Source organism: Mixophyes fleayi, chromosome 12, assembly GCF_038048845.1.
Source record: "Mixophyes fleayi isolate aMixFle1 chromosome 12, aMixFle1.hap1, whole genome shotgun sequence".
Lineage (NCBI taxonomy): Eukaryota > Metazoa > Chordata > Amphibia > Anura > Limnodynastidae > Mixophyes > Mixophyes fleayi.
The window spans coordinates 77240447-77255688 of NC_134413.1; the positions used below are offsets into that span (position 1 = coordinate 77240447).

At 42.8% G+C, this 15242-nt stretch overlaps 1 protein-coding gene across 1 annotated transcript in view; it reads right to left on the reverse strand.

The window, feature by feature from the left end:
- Positions 1–15242, reverse strand: part of CASQ1 (calsequestrin 1) — a 57766-nt gene that overhangs the window by 33118 nt on the left and 9406 nt on the right. The window contains exon 2 of the mRNA XM_075192551.1: positions 13718–13802. Coding sequence (XP_075048652.1) covers positions 13718–13802 — 85 coding nt within the window. The remainder of the gene's footprint in view (positions 1–13717; positions 13803–15242) is intronic.

Below are 15242 nucleotides of genomic sequence, written 5' to 3' on the forward strand. Positions count from 1 at the left end.
TTTTGATAAATATGCCCCTAAATGTCTAAATTCCACTTCAGTCAAAGCCGGTTGCTGATTGGTTGCCCCGTGACTTCTGAAACCCCTATGCACAGAACTAGTTGCCTAATGCTAAATATGTCCCTTGCAAGCTACTGTACAACGCAATAATTGCATCATGCACGCTAATTATATAATTTCATCCTTGAGGCCGTGGTCCCAACCGCTTCACCGGTAAGAATTTTGCAGCAAGAAAGTGTTTTTATTTTTTTTACTTAATACCACAAAAGAAAATCCGACTGAGACTGTTGTCTTATTCACCACCCTTCCCTCATGTGCTATTCACCATTAATGTTTTGTGACGTGCAATTGTGTCTTTTGAAACCCAAATCTCATTATTTTCTTTTCTTCTGCTTGCAAGATTGCAAGCACCGCTGTTAGCTGTGCTATAAGCATAGATTAGCACCAGGAGTTACTGCCGCCAGCTGAGCCCGTTTTGTCCGCAGGATTTCTGCCGAGAATTCTTATGAAGTAAAATATTTGATCAGATGGGTCATTTGTATTAGGATAAATAAAAGCTCTCTGCAAGCGGCTGGCAGGAGTGCAGGAATCAATACAGGAGGAGAGCCAAGCAAAGGTGTTAAATATAGATCTGAAATGTCTTCTGTGCGTACACTGTGACACAGGATGGCGTGACTGGACAGTACGTTCTAGAGGAATTGCATCTTAGTCCAGCCATTTTGTTTTGGCTGCCATTTTGTGCTCCGAACCAATATGTAAGAGAAAGCAGGCTACTAACTCACTGGGAAATTGATGCAATGGGGCGGTGGCCATTTTGTGTTCTGAAACAAAGCATAGGAAAAAGCAGACTACTAACTCACTGGGAAACTGATGCATTGTGGTGGTGGCCATTTTGTGGTCCGAACCAATGTTTTTGAGAAAGCAAACTATGTCTACAGAACCTTTATGGATGCCAAAATAACTTAAATCCTCTAGGTGGCAGCGATCAGACACTGGCCATTACCATAAATATAATGCCTTTTAACCCCATCCGAGTACATATTAGATCAGGCCTGTCCAACCTGCGGCCCTCCAGATGTTGTGAAACTACAAGTCCCAGCATGCCCTTCCAGCTATCAACTGGTTGTCTACCTGCAAAGCATGCTGGGGCTTGTAGTTTCACAACACCTGGAGGGCCGCAGGTTGGACAGGCCTGATCTAGGCTAACCAGCCGACTAGTTGCAAAACAATTTACCCAGCTGTAAGCAATGTGATGGTACCAGAAGCTACGTATATCCCATGCAGTGTTTATCAGAGTGCCATTCACATCTCCTCTCTAATTACAAGCCATATCGGGAAATAATTATTGTAGCTGTCATACCAGGTGCGTGCATAAAGCTACAATGACTCTCTGCCTCAATAAAAAAATCTCCCATTCTGGGCATACGAGGGAACGCTGTGCGGATAATCATGTTTAACAACAAGCAACAAGCGAGGCTTCACAAAAGGTGTGGTGGATGCTTGGTATAGTGCTTCAACAGATGTGAACAGTGCTTGGTTTCAGTAGACATATGGTACCTTGAAACTGTTTATACGGTAGAGGCATAGGCAAACCAGGGGGGGGGTTCCTAGTGCCTGGAAAACCCCTTCCAAGCCTAGGGCACTGTATAATTGAGGTGGCTGGACCCTGCCCCCGCTTCACACAGCTCTGCTTGAGAAGGGAGAGCTGAGTGCACCTAACAGTAGTGCACGCAGCATTGCCCATGTATATTATGGGGATAGGAAGAGTTGGAGACCAGCCAAGCACTGTCTAAAATTGTAGCCACGTCCCCATGCATGCTGGTCACGCCCACTGGTGGCGTGGTGTGGAAACCCCCCTCTGCAAATCCTGCGTTTGCCCCTGAGAGGGACAGTGACTTTGCAGAACATGCATCACTTTTCCCTTCCATAGCTTCCCTATTTTCCTATGAAGTTTAGTATATGTTAGATTATTATAGTTACATTCTTAATAATAGCTTATTTCTCTATTTTGTTACCCTGTTTTTTCATACATTAAGCTTTGTGAGTATTTTCTCATATTGAACCTTATTTAATAAGGTTCTGCCTTTGTGTTCTTACTGTACTACACAGTATTATTTGGATTAAGGATAACTCTATCGCCTATGAAGCGCTAAGCTACCCACAACCGATTGAGCCTCCATTGCACGGCCAAGTGCGTGCAGCCCCCAATTCTTTCTCTTTCTCTCTATCTCTCTGTCTCTGTAATATAAAGTCAGTATTTATAATTGCATCTGTGTTAGTGCCAGATAGCAACAGATCAAGTGAGTCAGGCCGACTCATGACAATTGCTCCCATGTGTACGCCGCGCACTTGTAATTATGACCGAGGAGAGCTGTACGCCCGCTAGTTCCAGCCAGGAAGTTAATGTAGTGTTAATTTCACTGCCTTTTAATTATGTCAATAAGGAGCAGTAATTCAGGCTGAGTTGATGGAGCGCTGAGTGTCACAGCTGAACCATGTGCGGTCTGGAGCTCAGACGCTTGGGACTATCCTGCGTCACTGTACGCGGCGGCTATTTCTGTCCACAGCTAATCGGGGGATGTGGAATCGTTTCATAAATACGCTATCAAAGCAGTACCCAGCATGTACCTACATGATGCCAGCAGTGCCCACAGTGTCAAGCACATTATATCAACAATGTCCAGCATATACCAACAGTGCCCAGCTCATTATATTAACAGTGCCCAACAGGTGCCAGCAGTGTCAGACACCATATATCAACAATGTCCAGCATATACCAGCAGTGCCCAGCTCATTATATTAACAGTGCCCAACATGTGCCAGTAGTGTCAGACACCATATATCAACAATGTCCAGCATATACCAGCAGTGCCCATCTCATTATATTAACAGTGCCCAACATGTGCCAGCAGTGTCAGACACCATATATCAACAATGTCCAGCATATACCAGCAGTGCCCATCTCATTATATTAACAGTGCCCAACATGTGCCAGCAGTGTCAGACACCATATATCAACAATGTCCAGCATATGACAGCAGTGCCCAGCACATTATACTAACAGTGCCCAGCATGTGCCAGCAGTGTCAGACACCATATAGCAACAATGTCCAGCATATACCAGCAGTGCCCATCTCATTATATTAACAGTGCCCAACGTGTGCCAGCAGTGTCAGACACCATATATCAACAATGTCCAGCATATACCAACAGTGCCCAGCTCATTATATTAACAGTGCCCAACATGTGCCAGCAGTGTCAGACACCATATATCAACAATGTCCAGCATATACCAGCAGTGCCCATCTCATTATATTAACAGTGCCCAACGTGTGCCAGCAGTGTCAGACACCATATATCAACAATGTCCAGCATATACCAACAGTGCCCAGCTCATTATATTAACAGTGCCCAACATATGCCAGCAGTGTCAGACACCATATATCAACAATGTCCAGCATATGACCGCAGTGCCCAGCACATTATACTAACAGTGCCCAGCATGTGCCAGCAGTGTCAGACACCTTATATATACAATGTCCAGCATATGACAGCAGTGCCCAGCACATTATACTAACAGTGCCCAGCATGTGCCAGCAGTGTCAGACACCTTATATATACAATGTCCAGCATATGACAGCAGTGGCCAGCACATTATATCAACAGAGGGCAACATGTACCAGCGGTGCCCAGCATATTATGCCACACAGAGCCCATCATTTACTGACTATAACCAACAAATTTAACCAACTGTGCCCATATATCTGCCCTACACTTTAAACAATGAACCCCGCAAAACCTTTCTCCTGAGCTTCTTTTTTTAGTTCAGTTAACATTGAACAGAGTGGAAGGAATCTCAGACGGGACATTAAGTAGGGATTATTGATCCCTAGAATGACAATGGGACATTGGACACAAGACAAGGAGGATGCAGGACATAGCATGAGCTCTCCATTCAGCATTCTCCATCAGCTGCCTCAAGCGTCCGTGGGAATGGTCCTTGTCCAAGGATCCCTATTTAAAGCCCTCTCCGCGTTGCTTTCCATTCTGAAAGGTGAGAGGATCCCAGATGTATCTTTTACCATCTATCTAAATATCCTGAACATTAGGGGAGAGACGTGCGTTAGGCGAATGACGTGGCCAATAAGATATCCCATGTTTGGAGTGCTAAAATGTCATGAAAAGATAGATACCACTCCACGGTACATGAACTCAGAAAGAGCTTTTTACCTATTCACTTTCTTTGTTCTCTTAATGATGCTCCAGACCTTTCTGCATGTAAACAGCGGCTCTTATTGAGGTCACCTGTTACTGTACCATCATTTCTCTTTCATACAGGCGGATTATGCCTCTGCTTTGTGTAATAATAGAGGCCCCTCAATTGCTATGCTCCTGAAATTCTCGGAAATCCCGATGGCGGGGAAGCAATCCTGTTTCCTAGAACGCTTCTCATCCAGCTCTCTCAAGAAGACGTAATTACAGCCACTTACTCACTGAGGCAGGTAGATAATATTCGGTTTGGGATTTTTGGTCTGCTGTAACTCTATTTATTCTCTCATATTTGTTGGGCCAAAGTTGCGTATCTCCCAATGCAAGCTAGAATCTGATTGGTTGCTACGGGCAACATCTCCATTGTTCCTTCGTAAGGTTTGATAAATCCAGCCCTGAATCTGTATTTATGACAGTGCAGCCTGGTCGTTCAGCAGCAACTAGTGACGTCACGGACGCCCGAGGTACTTTGCTGAGCGATGGGCAGAATATTGGTTTTGCCAACAAAATCACATAATTTGGGCATAAACAGTGGCTCAGTGGTTAGCACCTCTGCCTCACAGCACTGGGGTTATGAGTTCGATTCCCGACCATGGCCTTATCTGTGTGGCGTTTGTATGTTCTCCCTATGCTTGCGTGGGTTTCCTCCGGGTGCTCCGGTTTCCTCCCACACTCCAAAAACATACTGTTAGGTTAATTGGCTGCTATCAAACTTGACCTTAGTCTGTGTGTGTGTATGTTAGGTAATTTAGACTGTAAGCCCCAATGGAACAGGGACTGATGTGAATGAGTTCTCTGTACAGCGCTGCGAAATTAGTGGTGCTATATAAATAACTGATGATGATGATGATAATTTGGCTCTTTTTTTGTTCCTACATTATTATTATTAACCTCAATAACATTAATTTCCAGTCATTTCCAGTCAATTTTTGTCAAGTGACAAGAACACTGCTAACCCTCCTGTTTCTGTATGAGCAATGGCACTGAGCAATGTCACTGGAGACTGGAGAGTGGCAAGAACACTGCTACCCCTGTTTCTGTATGATCAATGTCACTGAGCAATGTCACTGAAGACTGGAGAGTGACAAGAGCACTGCTACCCCTGTTTCTGTATGATCAATGGCACTGAGCAATGTCACTGAAGACTGGAGAGTGACTAGAACACTGCTACCCCTCCTGTTTCTGTGTGCGCAATGGCGCTGGATCTGCTGGAGAGGGAGGTACTTATGGAATCCAAAACCTGCGAGATCCGACAACGCAACAATGACGTTTTGCCTCAATTCAGATCCGGGGATGCGCGAAAGTACCGAGCCGGTTCGCGAGCCTACTCAGATCCCCTAAGTTCGGGTGGGTTCAGTTTTCAGACAACCGAGCCGGAACATCTCTAGTAATAACTTGTTAATAAGTTTTTTTTTCATGTTTTAAAGAGACAATGTAACCCAGCCCTTAACCAGGGGCACAATTTAAAGGGAAAGGTTCTAGCTTGAGCCGGCATCATGGCAATCCTACAGAAATAAAATATCTGCTTTCCACCCTTCATCAGAAAGTTCACGGCCCTGTTCTGTGACATGAGGAACAGAAGATTAGCAGAGATGTTGTCACTCTCCTTGCAGGGTTGCCAAGGAGAACGCAGCAGGTCGGGGAACCTTTTCTGTTTGTCTCCCGTTATTGATGGGAATTCATCCTCATTGCACAATTAGGATACAGTATATATTGTGTATGTGTTGGTGGAGCCAGGTTGTACATCACTATAGAAGTAGTTTCCATGACAATGCTCCGCGATCCCCCCCCCCCCATCCCCCAATTCCTGAACTTCAGGCCGTCCTTTGTTGAGCGAAGAAGCAGGATATCTACATGCAAATTACGGGCACACAAGTCTACAATGGGTCCATTCTGAGCTGTATCCATCTCCAGCGAACAGAGCGGCAGGATTGAACACGTTACACGTAGTTCTATAGTATACGACTATGGTTCATTCATCGTACGTTCCTAATGGTCTTCACGTTTGTTTACAACCCAGATACACATGCAACCTCTGTCTGCGATATGCACGTATTTTAAATAGGGATTTCCACCTGCCTGGTTTATTAAAATCAGAACTATGTAGCAGAATGGAGGCATGAGCGAGCGCTCCTTGTCTTTCCTACGCTCTTATCCTCAAGCTCCCGACCCATTGTCTTCGGACATTACCGTAGGAATACGTCAAGATTAAAACCTTACTGCATTTTTCTTTTGTGTTTTCTTTTACTTTGGAGAACAAATATTCTCTTATATTTAAACGTCAATTTCAGTGTATACCTTTCCCTGTCACAATTTTGCTCTCCCAACCAAAAGCCTTACGCCCTAGGCTGCATCCGAGTCAGCCTATTGGTTAACCAGGCCACTGTTGAAAACTGAACACACTTTAAAGTCATGACACCCTGAAACGATTGCTTACAAATGCACATATTAGAAGAAATGAGGGGAAAGAGATTTAGGAGACATGGTGATCCCTAACTATGAAAGGAGCAGCAGTAATCCCAGGTGATCACCTGGGTGGGTTAGATAATTCCGCATCCCGGCTGTACTATTTTTGACAGGTGAATAGAGGGCAGATGGAATCTCACATGGGGGCCTAATTTAGTCGGGGTAATAAGTCCCGCTAAAAGGTGCAAATTTGCTTCTGGATAAACTATGTTGAGTTTGGAATACAAAATATGGCCTAGTTTTGTATGTAGCCTCATAGATACTGGGCGCCTTTATTTCTACGGCAACCCCCTCTCAACTCTAGATCTGTCAGCACACTTCAAATTTGTCTCTCTGCAGCTCATCATTGTACCTACCAACATTTAGATTCTTATCACTTAGCTGAAGCCATATGTGAAGGTTTAATCCCTATCTGGGATACCCTGAGTAAATCAATTTGGGATAACTGGAGCTTCACCAATGTTTGAGCCGACGTATAATCTGAAGTAGAGGTGCTAATATTTTTATTCACTCTAGCCTCAGTGCTCATTGCTGGCGTCCTATTTGTCTTTTACCAAAAGGTGGCAACCCTAATTTAAAGGTATGCTGTCGACGGCTAGACATTCATTTGGTCGACATTCAGAAAGTCGACAACATAAGGTCGTCCATTCGAATGTTTACAGTATTATTAGATCGACAATTGAAAACTAGACAGTATTATTCAGTCAGTAGTTCGAATGTTGACCATAATATAAGGTCAACAAGTCAAATGTTGACATTGTTATTAGGTAACAATTTGAATGTATACAGTATTGTTAGGTCCATAATTTGAATGTTGACAGTATTGTTTGGTCGACAATTGAAATGTAGCCAGTATTATATGGTTAGGGTTAGGGATAGGGATTGAGTTAGGTTTAGGAATAGAGTTTGGGTTAGGCTTAATGATAGGGTTAGGTATAAGGTTAGTGTTAGGGATAGGGTAGGGTTAGAGTTAATGATAGGTTTAGGGATAGGGTTAGGGCTAAGGTTAGGGTTAAGGATAGAGATAGGGATAGGATTAGGGTTAGAGTTTGGGATAGGGTTAGGGATAAGAAAGGGATAGGGTAGGGTTAGAGTTATGGTTAGGGATAGGATTAGGGTGAGAGTTTGGCATAGGGTTAGGATAGAATTAGGGTTAGAGATAGGGGTAGGATTAGGGTTAGAGATAGGGATAGCATTAGGGTTAGAGTTTGGGATAGAGTTAGGGATAGGATTAGGGTTAGAGTTATGGATAGGGGTAGGATTAGGGTTAGAGATAGGGATAGCATTAGGGTTAGAGTTTGGGATAGAGTTAGGGATAGGATTAGGGTTAGAGTTATGGATAGGGGTAGGATTAGGGTTAGAGATAGGGATAGCATTAGGGTTAGAGTTTGGGATAGAGTTAGGGATAGGATTAGGGTTAGAGTTATGGATAGGGGTAGGATTAGGGTTAGAGTTATGGATAGGGGTAGGATTAGGGTTAGAGTTATGGATAGGGGTAGGATTAGGGTTAGAGTTATGGATAGGGTTAGGATTAGGGTTAGAGATAGGGATAGCATTAGGGTTAGAGTTTGGGATAGAGTTAGGGATAGGATTAGGGTTAGAGTTATGGATAGGGGTAGGATTAGGGTTATGGTTAGGGATAGGATTAGGGTGAGAGTTTGGCATAGGGTTAGGATAGAATTAGGGTTAGAGATAGGGGTAGGATTAGGGTTAGGATTAGTGTTAGAGATAGGGATAGCATTAGGGTTAGAGTTTGGGACAGAGTTAGGGATAGGATTAGGGTTAGAGTTATGGATAGGGGTAGGATTAGGGTTAGAGTTAGAGATATGGTTAGAGTTATGGTTAGGATTAGGGATATTATTGTTGACCTAATAATACTGTCTACATTCGAACTCTCAACCTACCAACACTGTCTACATTTCATAATACTGTTAATGTATTGTTGAATTTTGAACTCTGTCTATATTATGTTGTCGACCTTATCAATATGGATCACGCCCAGTTTCCATTAAATTGTGTAGCACATTGAAGCAGCCCTTTGGGGAGTTGAACCAAATGGCCACGAATGCAGCAAATCTACAAGGAAACCGTGACTTGTAGACACTGCCTGTGCCTATAATGCCGAATATTAATTCACCAGGAAGCAATGACATCACAGAGGCCACGGGCCACCGTTCCATCAGAGTCCTTACCATCCAGACCACACATTGCTAATTACTGTGTAGTGTTCTGTGAGATTCTGCACGCAGAGCGCACACCAGGAGCTCTCTCACATGTGCAGAAACATGTATACTAAGAAACAGATGCTAATTGTTGAAGATTTTCATTAGTCAGAACGAGTAAACATTCCCACGTTATGACTAACGCACATCTGACAATGCCATACTATCAAGGACACGGCATTTCAATTGGCGGCCTTGTTAAATTAGGAACTCTGCTCTTTCTAATCCCGTCTTAAAAAGTTAATTTCGACTGTTATATGGATTTCGTCTTCTGAAATAATATTTGTTATGCTCTGAGCCGTCTTTTTGCTTTATTTTAGAATCTACAGACGGCGCCCAGTTAAAACTAGGCGATAAAGACGGCGCTGAGGTGCCGTAGCTTGTGATACCCTACAACAGACGTCGGTCACCCTGCTGCGTTGCCCTGCGATGCGTTTTGTGTGGCGTCGCAACAGGGAAATAGCAGCTTTCATTGAGGAGCCTCACGGAGGGGTAATGATTCCAAATGCCGCCGTTTCACTTAGATATGACAACGTAAGCGGAACAGCAGCCCTCGATCTCTGCTTGTCACCATAGATACTGTAATTTTGGCAGGTTTCAGCAAACTCAAAGTTACGTAACTCTTTTATAGTTGTGTTTTAGTATTAAATGAATACTTTTGACCAGCGCTAATCAGGCAGCGTCACCTCTGGCATAAGGACAGCTAACCGAGTCATTACTCCATCTCGTCAGTGACCACTTGAGGTTCAGCTCTTGACATCCATATCACATCCCCGCGGCTACTCCACTCTCCCCGGCTAATCACGCCCGCTGTAGAAATACACAGCCATTTCCAATTTACAGACTTCTGATGTCCGTGTCAGACCGCTCTGGCTCTGAATTATGCCAATGTAACCTTTTAATGAAGAAACGTTTGATCGGCGAGGTTAATGCAGCCTGGTCTCGAGTCCTTCATCATTCCGACAAAACATCTTGTTCTCCTCCAATCCTCCCTGCCAGGGGCCCCCACCCTAATTTTTATATTTTATTTTAGTAAAATAGGGGTCTCTATGGCAACCAGCCGCCTTACTTTTAAATGTAATTAGACCTTTAATCTTAAATTTCGATAGGCTGTTCCTTCTCTGAGATTGTTTATGAATATATAAAAAAAAACAACAGCAGTACTTATAAACGAGGAAGTATGCGCATAATAGTGGTGGCCATTTTGGGTACGCCACTGAGGCGGCCATTTTAAGGGAAAATGGCAAATTTGGAGGTTCTAGCAAGGATTTGGGAGTTACCTGCTGAAGCCAGAGTTTTTATACTGTTTTCCTGCTCCTAGAGCCGGAAGATTTGGGGCGTATTAAGAATTATCAGGCTATTGCCACCGTTAAGTATCATCTGTCGTTGCAAACATGACTTTTCTTGGGCAATTTAATATACAAGTCATGTTGGGACTGCTGTGAGAGAGAAGTGCTAACCACTAAGCCACCGTGCTGACCTGGAGTCTTTACTGTAGATGCGTCACCTAGTATAAGTGGGACTGCGGTTTAATGCGGTACTTTGACTAATGCAGGAGATATCTCTGACATCTACTAGTACCAGACCCCTCTCTGTACAAAGTGCCCGTATTATATTATTAATGGGTTACAAGTGTCTCACTCATTAGGTGGGAGTGGAACACACAAACGTGACTCTGTATCCAGGTATGACTGTCTTTTTGTGTATCTCAGGGATGATAGTCATAGCAGCCGTACAAAGGACAAGTCCTGTTGCCTTGATATTAGTCACACTCGCTGCGTATTCTTCTCCACTTTGGCATAGCCATCTAAAATTGTCCCCACACAATAGAAGGGGGGCTGAGCCAACTCACAATAGAGTCAATGTCTATCGCCATTATCATAAAATACCTTTGTGCTTCGTATTGTTGTACTGTAAGTGACGGTGACTTATACTGCTTGAAAATATAAACGTTTAAGCTTAAGTGGGAAATGCCTAAGATGGACCATTGCAGATATTCCAGTCTTGCCCACTAAAGGGCGGGCTGAGTCTTCAGCAAAATGTTCGAAACCGTACCGGGAAATATTCGCAGAATTTGTCCGTAACCGTTCCCAACCGCACCGCACAGCAGAATGAATTGCCCACATTGATGGTGTACAATTGTATGAGATATGGAAAGCAAAGGGCGCCTGTCTTATGGCTGGCTATCGCTCTGGCTGGCTATTTAACGTCATTACATTTTAAGAGCGTTTTTATCGAGTGGGTGGGGCTTTTTTGACGCTATTTGAGTCATCAGACCACGCCCACTGCTGTGCAATCAACCCTCCCCCCTAGCCCCAAACTACATATATGTTTAAATTCGGATCAGCTGGGTAACATCCCTGCCTGTTTCTTAGCTGCCAGATCCAATCAAAGTGAAGGAAGGGGACGGGCCCACCAATAAGAATAAAGGAAGGGCGGGGCTATGCTAAATTGTCCGTTCTACAAAATAGTTTAGGTCCACCCCTGTCATAAACAAAATGCACTTATAGTTGTGCTAGATTGGGCAGACTTTTCCCTTTGCCCTGTTTGGATAACTTGTACCCGTGTCCTGGATGCAGGGTGAAATTGTGCCGAAAATAGTCTGTTTGCACCACTGTACTAATAACAGTGCCACTAAGTTACTTAATGTAAGAGTCACATTGCTATAACTTCTATTACTATTATTATTATTATTATTATTATTATTATTATAAGATTGGGTTTGTTTTGACTGACTGAATGTTGGAGCCCCAGTGTGGCAATATAATTTGTTAATTCCTTTTTGAAATCCCTTAAGGTTTGGTGCTAACTGCTCTTCAACTCTGTCACCAGACATATAGTAAATTATTCCATACCTTGCAAGAGTCTCTAAATTTTGTGCAAACACTTTACTCTAATGTCTGGGAACTGTATGAAGCTTGACTCCCCCTAGTGTTTATTTTTATGTAATGCAGTAGTAGAATCCACAGACTTTAGCGTGTAAACAACTCTCAAATGGAACAAGAGGTAATTAATGCATGTGCCATGTTATGAAAGCCAAAAGTGTATACAGGAGACCAGAATAGGCCCTTTTATATGTGCAGATAAAACTGTGATTGAATTAGTTTACAGGGATCCAATACCACACACCTTTAGTTCTGCTATATACCGGTATTAATTTATTATTTTGTTCTTCTATACATTAATTTAATTCTTTTCACCAGATCTCCACTTCAGACAAAAGCAAAATTTGACGGTGTGGTGCAGGTTAGTACAGTATGGTTATTTTTTATTACCTTCATATTGCATGGTATTAAATCATAAACAGTATTCTGCATTGTACCCCAATATTACATACAGCGTATGCTTGCATCCCAGTTATGGTGGATAAATACTGCAAATCACCTGTTCAGCGCGACTTCCGCTGAAGCATTAAGGAAGCACCCCAACAACCTATACACAAAGATCTGCATTCATATTTTAGACCACTCCTCATTTTCTCCCTTAACTCGGAGGAGAGAGAAGCCACATTTTCATTTGTATCATTATATCTCACAGAGATTGATAAACACAGGGCTGTTTCCTGAAAGAGTGCGCTAACTGTGATTGGTGATGTCATTAGGGCGTGTCCATATATAGCCACACCTTAATCTAATATAGGACCTGAATCATCAAGGAACGTAAATGCTGTTGCGTGCCGTATTTTGTGTAAAGAGGACCCTTACTGCAGCTTTCGATTTCATGGGTGGAACGGGGAGGGGACGTATGCACGTAGTCAACGTACAGTAAGGGCGTACCAGGCTGGAGCGCACACAGCAGCGTCCGATTCAAGCTTTGGGTGTCTCTCATGTACGTGATTTTCAGTCGTATCACTTGTGTCCCCTACAGGTCAGGTGTAAGTGCTGATTACTAGTGATGACGGCTGTGTGTACATGCTAGAACATGTGTATGCAGCTAGAACATGTGTTTGCAATCAGAAGTAACTGTAAAAAATGCATTTAATAACATCCTGATAAATGTATTTGTTTAGGGGGGGTGTGAATGTAATGTTATGTTTTTTTCATTAATGACTATATTATTAACAGGTGACATTAGTTGATTTTTTATTTTCTGTTTGTTCTTTTGTGACTTTATATTCCATATATATTGGACGTATCCTGCAGTGTATTGTCTGTATTGTACCTAGACCCGTGTTCATCAACAGACGTATCTTCAGATCCGCAGCTTCTCGTTGAATACGGACGCGTGTATACCCGATGTACGTGCGTGTAAAAATACCCCCCACACATTACGTTGTTTTGCGTTCCTTGATGAATAAGGCCCATGAAGAATAGCAAACGTTAGCTGTGCCATTTGTTGGTTCTTTCCAATTAATGGTCAGATTCAGTTAAGAGCGAAATCCCTGGGTAAAAACTTCGCTCAGATGGCTAGATTTAATAGTATTTTCATTTATTTTTATTCGAATATCGAACGTTATTGTGTTTGAGTCCGACATTTCCCTTTCAAATTGCAGCCATCGGAATCACGGTGGGGCGGCCATCTTGTCGCGTTTTGCATCTATGGTGTCGCTAATCATAATTCTCGCCACAAGATGGCTGCCTCCACTGCGCTTAGCTGACAGGAAAACGATGAAGAAAAGAGGGACAAGCTACTCTAATGTATAGCCTGTCCCGTAATATAGCTACACTAGTAAGTTACAACAACACGACTCTTCAGTCCCCCATCCCTGACCCCATCACCAGCTCACCTAGTTTCTGTCCCTGTCCCCATCACCAGCTCACCTAGTTTCTTGGCTACAGCGGCGTCATGTTCGGAGTCTACCAATCCAAATCCCACGCCTTTATCCTCTAGGACTTGGGCAGCTAACTAGGGAAAAAGACAAAAAAAAGAGAGACAGGAGAGAGAGAGAGAGAGAAAAAGGAGAGTGTTTTAGGGATGTGACACAGGACATGGCATAAATTCATAGCAATATACAGAATATATTCATGATATCTTAATATAGCTCCAGCAATTTAGCGACACACGGAGGGGAAGGCGACCATTTCTGCGCTATCAGTTGTTCAGGTAGCCACTCAAGCTTGAGATATGTGACTACAAGTCCCAGCAGAGGCTTGCAGGGTTCCGCAACAGCTAGAAGGACACAGGCTTCTTAAGCTCGGTGCGATATTTGTACAGAGACGTTTTAATCTTCAATATACCGCGTGTATTATTCTTGTAGAAAGATCGTTACCAGTGATAAAGCTTAGGCATTCGCTAGTGTGTATTATTACTATTGCAGATATTTAATACAATTTTCTAATAGACATGAATGGACCATTTGTATCTTGTTTCATTGGAAAAAAATAAATAAAGTGATTTGGTTGTTTTATTTTTGGGATGGTTTTGTTTTGTGTACCCTGCATACGTTATCGCTGTTAGTGCGATCAAATGAGAGGATTAATCTGTCATTCTGTCCACAGACTGAAACATAATAACAAATAATATATAAGCACTTATAGTTTTCTATTTGAGAAATAAAGCAATTTAAAATAAAGTTACTTTTGTTTTTTTTTACTCTGTTTTACATTTCCCCCTGCTAACTTCACTTGTAATCATTGTGAAAATTTAAATCTGCAATAATGATTTAAATAAAATCCGCTGATGTTAGGGCTGAACACCCCCATCATTTTCCCTCGTACCCCAAAGAGGTCAAGTTGAATATTTCACAAAACACTTTTGAAAAATTCACTCCTCTCTACTCATCAAAATGCGTTGAGTAAAATTTGTCCAGTGAATCTCCCCCATATTTGTCTTCTCTCCTGGAATGTCCGTGAGATTACTGAATTTTGGGGAACACTCCTGAGAGAGTAGACCACCCTCCCCTCAGCTGCCTTCCCTCCATGAGAAATGGACGGGGACTCGATGACGCGATTCACTGAGAAACGTGTAGTAACGATAGTAACTTTGTCTACGTACAGAGTTCAAATTTGATTGCACGATTAACGTAATTGGCACTGCAGATAATTTTTAAGTTATTTTGGCGTCTCATGGATAATTTTCCTTGCTTGGTAACATGACAAATAAACTGTGGCTCTCTAGGTGTTGGGAAACTACAAGCCCCAGTATGCTTTGCCCCTAGATAGCAGCTGAGAGCTGGCAGTGCATGCTGGGACTTGTAGTTTCATAACACCTGGAGAGCAACGATCAGCAGTTTTTGCAAATAAAAACTCACTTTGTGTCATCACTGCAGTGACATAATATAACTGCCTGTTCTATAGCGATCAGGTGTCAATAGACAGCCAGTAACTGCAGGTCCTACTCCCTGTA